General features: G+C 42.3%; 1 protein-coding gene across 1 annotated transcript; it reads right to left on the bottom strand.

Moving 5' to 3' along the window:
• Nucleotides 1-382: 382 nt before the first annotated feature.
• Nucleotides 383-7003, bottom strand: LOC141173945 (microtubule-associated protein 1 light chain 3 gamma-like). Its single transcript, XM_073658490.1, has 4 exons — nt 6934-7003; nt 4763-4818; nt 4030-4136; nt 383-759 (listed from the first exon to the last, which is right to left on the bottom strand). The coding sequence occupies exons 1-4, from the start codon at nt 7001-7003 to the stop codon at nt 600-602; spliced, it is 393 nt and encodes a 130-aa protein (XP_073514591.1). The 3' UTR covers nt 383-599.
• Nucleotides 7004-11275: the final 4272 nt, after the last annotated feature.

Raw genomic sequence — 11275 nt, forward strand, 5'->3', positions numbered from 1 at the left:
TGTAGGAAGACATGAGTGACTATACAGGACCGTCCCGATTTGGGTTCACCGTGGGGTGGTTTTCACGCTTTTATCAAAAACCGTGTTTACCAAGTCCCCTATGTTATTTATAAGCACTATTACTTTTTACTTGTTTAGGGTATATGCTCATTTTGCTTCTATCTTAGGACTATGAACAGTTTCTAAAGCGTGGAAAAATTATGCATTTTTTTTTAAACCAAGCACTTTTTCTCATAGCTTTATATAAAGAAGTCCTGTAAATGGCTGCTAATATCAATACCCTTCCAAAGAAAAACCCAAGCAGAGGCCTTACAATATCTCTATATACACTGCACGGATAAATAAGAACCATATTTTAAGGAAGATCTCCTCTTCTATCCATATAGCCGTAAGCGGAGTAACTTTGCCATTTCTCCTTGTGCCGTTACCAGCATGAGACTATTAACACATCTGTAAGGATTGTTGTTCCTCTGTCCTAAATACCGCTTCTCCTTGTTACCGTCCTTGCCAGAGGTTGTGAGATCATGTAGATCCACTGAGCCAGGACTCGCGGGTCTACATAAAGCGACTTCTACAATGTGGAGGGCATGAAGAAGCCCTCAGCCGAACACTTCATGCGATCGATAGGACACGTATAGAAAGCCGTCCTGGTCCCGCTGTCCGGTGTAAGCTTCCAGCATGGTCATTGACAGACATGCCATTTGACGTTCATTGATCATTACGCAGAGAGAATGCGATGGCGGCAAGGAGAGTCTGCACCTGTGTGAAGAACAAGGGCTGTTAGCACAAATGCAATGAGACGGGACTCCTCAGATAGGGAATTATTGTTGAGATATGAAAGGGAATCAGTCAGCAGGTTTTTGCACTGTAATCTGATAATACCATAATGTAGGAGCAGAGACCCTGATTCCAGCGATGTGTCACTTACTAGATTGTGTTTTAATGCAATTAGTGTTTTATCAGCAGGAGATTATCACTACAGGACTAGGTATCTCGTGCCTCCTAGTCCAACCACGCCCCCAGCACTGATTAGCAACTTTTTAGCAATTCAGAGTGTACACACAAAGCTGCCAATCAGTGGTGTGGGCGGGGTTATACAGGGCTCAACATTCAGAGAACTGCTAGATCTGCAGCAGTGAAAACTGTGACTGGGCTGCACCCAGTAATCGAAAAGACACCGCTGGAATCAGAGCCTCTGCCCCTATATAATGCTGCTGTCAGGTTCCATTTAATGACCAATATATAGAGGCTTTATCTTTCCTATACAAAACCTAGCGCCACCTACAGGAAGTAGAAATTCAATAAGTCAATAATGACCCTTCAACGAGCCTTATCACATGACTTAGGATAAAAGCCAAGACCAGAAACTCAATTTGCAGACAGTGTGTTTCGGGGTACTGCCCCTCATCAGTACAAAGTGTGAGTTCTGGTTTGGCTGGATGAGAGACATCAGACCGATGTCTAAGAAGTCTCGTTTCTCCTTGCAGAGAGCGACATGTTAAGCACGTCAAGTTGAGGAGACTTTTCAAGCCTCAATGCTCCTCTGGGAAATATGCAAATTGTCTCTTCAGAGAGGAAGATGACTAGAACTCTAGTGCCACCTACAGGAAGTAGCAATCCTAAAAGTCAATATTGACCCTTTAACGAGCCTTGTCACTAGAAGTCTAGTTTTCGTCCCCTCTAAAGAGACAATTTGCATATTTTCCAGAGGAGCATTGCGGCTTGAAAAGTCTCCTCACCTTGACATGCTTAGCATGTCGCTCTCCACAAGGAGAACCCTTACTTCTTAGATACCTATACAAAACCCAATGTACTGTGCAAAGAAAAAAAATACAGCAAAAGCCTGCGGATGGCGCCATGTGCATTAGGTTTCAGTCATGCATCATTTGTAAATTCTGCCTCATTCCCGGAGTCCTCATTGACACAATACAAGGTAATTTTTTTTTTGCAATTAACAAGAAAAAAAAAATATATGGCGTTTTGCAGATACAGGGAAAGAATCTGCGTCATTATTTCGAACATTTCAAAGTTTGAAAAAAATGTATTTTTTTTCTCATTACTGTCCGGTTATTGTTCCTTCATTTGTTTTTTTTGTGGATACATAAAATAAAAGTAATCCGTGAGGGCTTCAGAGCAGAAATAGATATGGTTTGTCCCCTGTGCTTGTCATTGCCGAACTGCTATGAGCATTTTTGTTACACATAGCAGGGCTAAAGATCGCAGCTTCTAGTCTCCTATGGAGACTATTGAAGCAAGTAAAAAAAAAAAGTCACCCAGCCCCAGATCCCGAAAAATGGAGACGCTACATGTGTCGGAAAATGGCCCCATATTTGTTTGTTTACAAACTTTGGATTTTCCACCACTTAAGAACCTATACATGTTTGGTATCTACGAACTCATAATGACCTGGAGAATCATAATGACAGGTCAGTTTTAGCATTTAGTGAACATGGTAAAAAAAAATTAAAAATTTGTAGAATTGCACTTTTTTTTGCAATTTCACTGCACTTGGATCCCCCCCCCCCCCCCCATTTTCCAGTACACCATATGGTAAAATCGAAAGGATTCGTTCAAAAGTACAACTCGTTCTGCAAAGAACAAGCCCTCACATAGCCATATTAACAGAAAAATAAAAAAATGTTATGGCTCTGGGAAAACAGCAAAAATGACAACACAAAAAGGGAAAAACCCAAGGTGGTGAAGGGGTTAATGTGTATTGTGCCTTATAGGGGTTGTCTTAACATCAATAGCCATTAAAATTGCCATGTCTATGGCTGTACTTGCTCCTTCTGCTTCTGTCGCCTGGTGGCATTACACTTTTGGTGCAGACATCGCTGTGCAACAATGTAGCAGTTCTGTTTATCAGTCTGGAACTTGTGGTACACCCAGGTGGGGAGCTTATAGGTCAATTCCGCACCTTGTCTCATTAACTCCCTGATCTGACGCTTGGGCATGGCCTTACACTATTTACACCCTAGCTTCCTGCTCCCAGTGCCAGTTATTCGTTCCACCTAACCTGGTTCATTCTGGTTTCGCTTTTCCCGCTTAGCTAATTTGAGTTCTGCTTCTGACTTCTGCTGTTCTTCTACTAACTGATGATTATCTTTCCAATTCTGACTTTTTTGATACTGACCTGGCTTTCTGACAATTCTCTGCCCACCTCTTCCACCGGCCAGCAGCCAGTCTGTTGATCCAACCCAGGGATCCCTGAACAAGTCCAGATACGGGTGTAAGTATTAAAAGCTGTAGGCCAGGGTTCTTTTGGGATCTGCTAGTAGTCATTGCAAAACCCTTTTAAATGCTGCCAGCTTTAGACTCACAGTGCTCCCTCAATATAGAGCACTGTAAACACGAATCGAAAGGTGGCCGGATCACTGGAGCGCAGTTTGGACCAGAAGAACAACTAAGCTGTCAATCATTCCGGTTTCCTGGGGGCAGTGCACTCCTGAAGATATGCGAAAAGTTAGGACAATCTCATACATATTATGTGGCTATTTGGTTCCTTCTAAATTGGCGGGTGCAGCCACCATTTATCTAGTGTGTATGGCCCTCCTTTAAGCCCATATTCACACTGCCATCAAGGTTTAGTTGCATCCTTTGTTGCGCAGAGAAGTGTAGCATATTGTAATCAATAAATAAAAAAAAAATCTAACAGACCCCTTATAAGTCAATGGAAGTCACAAGGATCACGGATCTTTTTCTCTAAATGACCATACAAATTATGTCATCGTTCCCAGTCCCTAATGAAGAACCGAAATACCCATGGAATTCTACAGATGAATACAAATGTTGCCCTTTGTTGGATTTAATAGTGACAATGAATTATACATTTTACAGTCAAATTTTGCAGGATGGCGATATATAGTTATAGTGAATGTGGTCCCCGCAAGTTTCCGCAACAGAAAATCCAAACTTGTTAGATTTCTTTCTTCTTGCGTATCAAGGCAACGTCCGGATCGCAGCGTGATCACATTCACTTGTATTTATTCTGTTAGCCATTTTCTATGTACTTCATCTGTCACTTCTTACCTGATCATACTGACAAATTGCCCCATTGTGATTTCTGGGGGCACAAGGAATTTCACCTTCTGAAGGGGAGGTAGCAGCTTTTCCCGATGACTTCTCTCTACTATAACCTAAATGAAAAATAAAAATAAAATTAATGTATTTTTTTTATCTATCTACATATACACACCATAGTACGAAATTATTTTAAAGGGGTTGTCCAGGACTATGTGCCTCGCTCGTCTAGTTGACATGTGACCACATGTATGCAGATCACATACTTACGGTCCTGACTGCAGACGCAGCTCAGTATAAAAGCTCCAGCAGTCCCATAGAGAATGAATGGAGTGATGGTCGAGCACTAGCACTGCCGTTAAAATTAAGATAATAATAAGGGTAGGTCCACACGGGACACTTCTGCGCCGAAATTTCCACAGTGGAAAATCCGCACCAAACGGACAGAACGGGGATCGCAAATCCACAGTGCTGCTCCTGAAGTGCTCTACTGAATTACCGCATTTTTTGGACTATAAGACGCACTTTAAATTTTGGATTAAAGTAAGGGGTGTGTCTTATAGTCCGAAAAATACAATAAATTTGTCCGTGTACAGCCCATGTGGTGTCCAATTTTAACACTGACAGCACATATACATTTTATGCACAATATTATACTGTATGTATACATATACATATATATATCCACTCATTCCTTTAACTTAAAAACAACATGCATTTAAAAAAACAAAACATATATTACCGGTATCTTGCAGGGGTATCTGATCTTCACTCTATTAACTTCATGAATGCGACTGTCTACAAAGAAATAAAATAAAATTATATATATTTTTTTATTTATATCACACATATGCAATAAAGGGCTTGGATGTTTCTTTTGTGCACATAATTATATTTCTTGCAAACAAAGTATAAATCATGGCAGCCTCGCCGGCACTGATCATTGTGTTCTTTGTGCACGTTTTACATTTTCATTTTCATTTCTCAGTACAAAAATTAAACTTGTTTGTCATAGCCTCCTATAGATATTGTGGGGAGAGTTGAGGCTAAAAGTGTCTATTATTATTATTATTAATAATAATGACCTTCAGCTCGCACTTGAGCCATGTAGACTTGATGGATGAACGATCTTGAACGATGAACGACCTAGGAAGATAGATCTTGTGCAGCCTAGATAGGTTCACCAGGGTCTTCACCACCATTATCTCGATAGTAACAAGCCATCAGGTTCCTGGTCTTCCTCTTTGCCTTATTTCTTCTATTCTTCTGACAATGATGTCCTTCTTCAGTGATGATCTGCTGTTCTCTACATTTCCTTGACCATTTCATGAGCCTATCCATACCTTTTCTTTTTTTGTTCTCCTCTTTATACATTTTAATCTGAGTTTTATAGTATTTTAAGCTGTATAAGGGAACAGCAAGTAGATAGGAGGTGCATGCTTCGGGCCACTGGTAGACACAGACAGAAGAGGACCCATGTGCAGGAACAATGTATGATTCTTTGCAGTCCAATAATTGATCAGAATACAAAATTCCACCTGCTTTGGAGGTGGAAATGGGCCCCTTGCATCTTGGGCCCCTGTGTGGCTGCACTAATGGTATGTCCACCCCTGGTTCAGGTTTAATACCCTTTTGTGATAGATGCGTGTCCCCACTTCTGGGACTTTAGCCTAATGTGTATAGGGGGCCTTATGTCAGCCCAATCTGCTGATACTTATGGATTCATCACAGTCTAAGGTGTGTGGTGGCCCCAGGAAAATAATTGCAGGGGGTGAGATAAAGATCTGTTATGTCCAATTTTGTACTACCTATTCATTTGTTCGCCAAGAGATAATCCGCCACCAAAGATGTATGTCAGCGACTCTCTCATAGAGAACACTGGAGCGCTCGGCCGAGCCACCGCTCCTGTGTATGGGAGAGTCGGGCGAAATAGCTGGCGGCTGAATAATTGGCCAACCATTGTTCAGCCAACAGCTATCTAAGGTGTATGGGAGGGGGGATTTAGATCACCAGACCCATTGTTAGCCAAGTTCAAGTTTCATCCAACTTTGGGCAGAGAGTTATTAGCTTTAATGTAGACTTTAAAATTCAGCCATAATACGGTTTTCTCAAAGTGCTTTTAGTAAACTGTAAATCTGAACAGTTATAGTGGGAATCTGAACTGCACGTCGCCAAGATGTAGTTTACTTAACTTCTAAATGAAGCTGTAGCAATGGGAAGAGAGAAAATCTGCAATTCTCTAGTGCAAGGAAGGTAACCAGAGAGATAGACCAGTAAACATGGATTACTAGTAGAAGCAAAAGAGGTCGTTAATAGTGACACATTACTGTGATATTTATGTAACATGGCTGTCCCCAAAAGGAAGGAAACCATAACCAGTGCCACCTATAGCGAGAGCTGATTTGGGAGTCAATATTCAGCTCCTTATAGAGTCTTGAAATGTGACTGGAGAAAGCACCCATTAGTAGACACTACCGTTCCAGGGTTTTTGCTCCTCATCAGCACACAGTTGGGATCAGGTTTTCTGTGTGAGATGCCTTAGTAGTATCTCTTGGAAGAATATACTGATAATCCTTGAGTAGATTGAGCTGGTAGGGATTACATTACATAGCCCAAGGCAAAAGTAATGTTTACAGAGATCATTGTTCAGATTTCAAGTGAATAGCTCTCTAAATGCATACAAGTAAGCTAGTGCTGGAGGGTGCATGTTGTAAAGTCAGATTTGAAGTGTTAAACTGGCCACGACTTGCCAACTATCAACATGTCAGACTAATCTGCCAGATGAGGGACACGTTTGTAGGAAAAAAAATCAGAATGTAATTATGTAAAGAATGTATCTAACTATTGTGGTTTTATCCCCTCCTAAATACATTGTATCCAGTCATGCCCAATGTTAGTTTGCCATACTCTTACCTAGTCGTTTCCTCTGCTTGAAGGAAGTTGAGTTTAATTCCAGGCTGGTGCTATTTATTAGAGGTGGCATCGTCACGGTGTGTGGCCGCAATCTCTTTGCCCACTTTATATAAGTAGCCAAGCAGCTAGAACCAGTTAGATCTGGCAGCTCCCACCCTCTTTCTGTAAGTTTCAGGAATGCTCGAATTGCCCCCCACATCTCACACCCAGCTGTAGACCTGACCTCAGCTCCTTCACCGGTGTGACACTTAGTGCCGAAGATTGACAGTACTGCATATTCTGTATCATGCAAAACCGCAGGGCGTACATCTTACTGGAGGTCCTGAAATATCACACTCCTCTACGGGCCTCATAATCACATAGAGGGAGAAAATCTCTTCTACATGGTACCACAAATGGATAACATGCAGTATTAGAACAAGCGTTAAAACCATTCTCCATCAATTCCCCAGTATGTATCATAACCCAAATTATGATCCTTTTGGGTTTTGCAGATTTAAGAAAGAGAAGAATAAATGTTTCCATTAGATTTTCCTGTTTAGGATCGACTCCTGGGGTAGGATAAGTCATCAATATCAGATGACACTCAACACCACCCATTGATCATCTGTTATCAGCTCCGGTGGTGGTCGGATGTAAAAAGGTGAACGGAGCAGAAGAGCTTCAAATTAATTGGGCCAATCTGTAGTTCTCGACAAAGGACACTACACCATAAGCGGAGCCGGGTGTTGGATCCCCACCAACCTGTTATGACCTATCCTAAGGATAGACCATCAATATCATAAGCCTTTTTATACAAGCCACAGAAGATAACTCACCCCAAAACATACCAATACGGATCAATCTAATATGCCCAGGGGGCATGAGAGAAGATCCTTCAGAAACTTCAGTCCAAAAGTTTGAATTCAAACAGCCCGATCCTTTGGGAGATGCCCACACATATTAGATGGCCGGCCAGTTCTATCGATATTGGCTAAATTGGCCAACTTTAAAGGGGTTGCTCAGAACTTTGATATTAAGGATCAATAGAGGTTTGATACTCCACCCCCCATGCCCCATTGAACAGTTGTTAGTAGGTCCTGAAGTAAAGTTGCATTTAGGTGTTCCGAAAATACGTGAACGAGCTTCCATAAGAACCTTGTTCTCAATTATCACCCCTTATGCCACATTAGATTCCTTGGCCGATTGTTTGACTGACAGCCATCTCTCCCGTATACAGGAACGCTCACTCCACCAAGCCCACCTATGTTTTCTATGAGAAAGCCGCTGACAGACATCTCTGATGGAGATTTATTGGACAATAGTTCTGTGGTATAAGCCCAATTGGTTGAAGAGAAATTATTTATTTCCAAGGAGCTTTGGAATGGAGGGGCATAGAAAAAAAATAAATAAACTGTTCAGAATCATAAATGTCATCGTCTGCAATTTCCTTCAATATATAAAATTAAGAGAAGAGTTCAACAAGAAATGAATAGCGGCCGTCTCATTTTTTTTTAACCTCTTTCCAATATGATGTAATTTCTATCAACTATGTGCCTAGGTTTGCGTCAGCCCCATGTATTGCCCGTCAGCCCCATGTATTTGCTTTATTTCTCTCACTAGTCAGCCCTGGCGTCCTGCATGATGTACGTGTCCTTTCCCTCGTGTCTCTGCCTCCCTCTGTGCCCTTTTCTTTGCTGCGGCATACCTTTCCCTTTAACCTCATGATGTCTTTCCCTTCCCGCTGTGACTTCGCAGCACCTTGTGACCCGTCCTTTCACTCTTTGTGCCCCCTCTTGTCTTAATACCAACTAATGACTACATTCCTCCAAAAATGTTCCCTATTTTTTAGAGCCCCCTTTTCCCACAGTGTCTGTGTACCATATACCTAATTTATCTCTTTGGTTGCTTCCATGCCATGCAAACAAAACAGAATATAATTAGTGATAAAAGTATCCTAAAGTTTCTCATGCCCAACACAAAACCTGCAGCCCTTCCATGTGTCATGTCTGTTACTGGTGACGTAGCAGAGGGGCCTTTGGCAGCCTTATGCACCGGGGTCCTGGCTGTGAATTCTACCTCTGCACCCTCTGAATTCCTGACTATTTAAATCACAATTTAAATATAAAAAATTGGACTACATTAGTGTAATAAGGTGCGAGGACTCATAGCAAGAGAAATATCACACACCCAGAAAACCGTATCAAAAAGGTGACAGTAGCTTCCTGGTCAGGTTGCAACACAACATGCCTGGAGAAACAAATGGTGGCCCGGGTTAGTCTGCGCTCTTCCTTAGGGCAGAGATATGGACACCACAGAGAATTATTAAGAAGAGGTACTGGGTGTACTGGTGCCAAACGATTAGGAGTTAAAAGGATTTTCTGATACAATAGTTTTATATCCCATTGGTTTTTTAATGGTGTTCGGCTTGATCTTGAGCCATGGTGGTTTGATGGATAAATGATCTGTAGGAAGATCATCTTGGGTAAGCCTAGATAGGTCCACCAGTGTCTTCTCCGCCATTATCTTGATAGTATTAAGCCATCGGGTTGCTGGTCTTCCTCTTTGCCTTGTTCCTCTATTCTTCCAACCATGATGTCCTTCTCCGGTGATTGGACACATCATACGAAGAGAGCAAAGTAGGCAAGTCGTAGCTTGGTGATCCTTACTTCGAGTGCCATGTCTGGCTTGATTTGTTCCAAAATGGATTTGTTTATTCTTCTTGCCATCCATGGTAATAAACCTCTAAATACAAGACCTTCTGTATTATACTAGCACTTTGTAAATGGTCACGATTCCATGTTTTGATCACAGGTCACGTCCGACTGCTTTTATTGTGTCTTATTAATTCCTCCGATGTCGAATCCATGGCCCCCCCATGATTAATTTAGGCAGATACTCTAACCCAGGAGTGGACACAGACAGAAGAGGCCCCTGTGTAAGAAAGGTTTTTGGGCTCTTGGTAACCCAATAGCTCATCATAATGTACAATCCCACAAGTTTTGGAGTTGATATTAGTGGGTTCCTTTACCTCTTGCGCCCCTGTTGCACCAATGGTATGTCCACCTCTGCTCTAACTCAAGTATAGGATGTCATCAATGGTGTCACATAGAGATCATGGTCTAGCAATCCACTTACAGATTATGTAGCAAATGGTGAAAGCATTTGTTGAAACGACAATATTTTCTACACCGAACGAGTAGAGACGGTCACGTATTGTTGTGAACTGGAAATTCAAGTTAAAACCTTGAAACTTATGGTATGTGCCCATGATGCAGATTTGAAACAGAAATTTCCTGAGCAGATTTCACATGCGTTTTTTAAGCGTTTTTACATGCGTTTATGCATGCATTTTTTTCAAGCGGTTTTCCAAGCGATTTTGAGCATCACTTGGAAAAGGGCTTGACAAGTTGGTCACACAATATAAATCTATGCAAGTGGCATGGATTTATATTGCGTGACCAACTTATGAGGAGAGTTCTGCTTCAAATACTGCATTTAAAGTAAAAAAAAAAAAAAAAAAACACAAAAAAACCTTATACTCACCTCTCCAGTGGCCCCCGGTCTCCTCCCGGCGGCGATCCTCTCTCCTCGGCGTCCCAGGGTGTACTGGCAGGACCTGCGGTGAAGTCATTTAATCAGCTGATGGTCACGTGACCACTGACGTCAGTGGTCAGGTGATGGTCGTGTGACCATCAGCTGATTAAATGACGTCACTGCAGGTCCTGCTAGTACACCCCGGGACACCGAGGAGAGAGGATCGCCGCCGGGAGGAGACCGGGGGCCACTGGAGAGGTGAGTATGAATAATTATTTTTATTTTTTACTTTATAGTTCTTTTTTAGCGATGGTACCCGGGTTGGAGGAGAGTCTCCTCTTCTCCAGACCCAGGTACCATCCGCGCATTGAACCGCATAACATCCACATGTACACGTGTATACATATGGATGTTATGCGGTTCAAATGCAAGTTAATGGGCATGATTTCCTCACGAAATCGCACCCAAATTGGTTGTGCTGCGGATTTTTCCGCAATGATAATCCGCAGTGGAAATTTCCGCAGCATGTGCACAGCACATGTGGATTATCATTGGGGAACATGGCAGACATCTTAACAAGCGATTTTAATGCGTTTCCACGGCGGAAATGCCGCCGCCGAAACGCATTAAATCCGCATCATGGGCACACAGCCTTAGACTTTGTTGCTAAAATGCAACGGAGTTGGTAATCAAGTAGCCACCATAAGGACCTGAGGGCTTACCTTGGGGTTAGAGGTCTAGACACCCATTGCACCAGGGGCCCGTGGCTGTGGGGATACCACTTTGGCAGAGGATGGCTCCTTGGTGACCAAAACAGACACCTCGG

Source organism: Phyllobates terribilis, unplaced genomic scaffold (genome assembly GCF_046119375.1).
Source record: "Phyllobates terribilis strain yellow unplaced genomic scaffold, ASM4611937v1 Scaffold_13__5_contigs__length_258822181, whole genome shotgun sequence".
Lineage (NCBI taxonomy): Eukaryota > Metazoa > Chordata > Amphibia > Anura > Dendrobatidae > Phyllobates > Phyllobates terribilis.

What these genes read in the sequence shown, in the direction of transcription:
- LOC141173945 (XM_073658490.1), bottom strand. Translation starts at nt 7,003, where the DNA reads ATGCCACCTCTAATAAATAGCACCAGCCTGGAATTAAACTCAACTTCC. An exon ending in GATACCCCTGCAAGATACCG is followed by an intron (nt 4,137 to 4,762) that starts GTAATATATGTT and finishes TTTTTCATTTAG; the next exon opens with GTTATAGTAGAGAGAAGTCA. An exon ending in CAATTTGTCAGTATGATCAG is followed by an intron (nt 760 to 4,029) that starts GTAAGAAGTGAC and finishes TTCTTCACACAG; the next exon opens with GTGCAGACTCTCCTTGCCGC.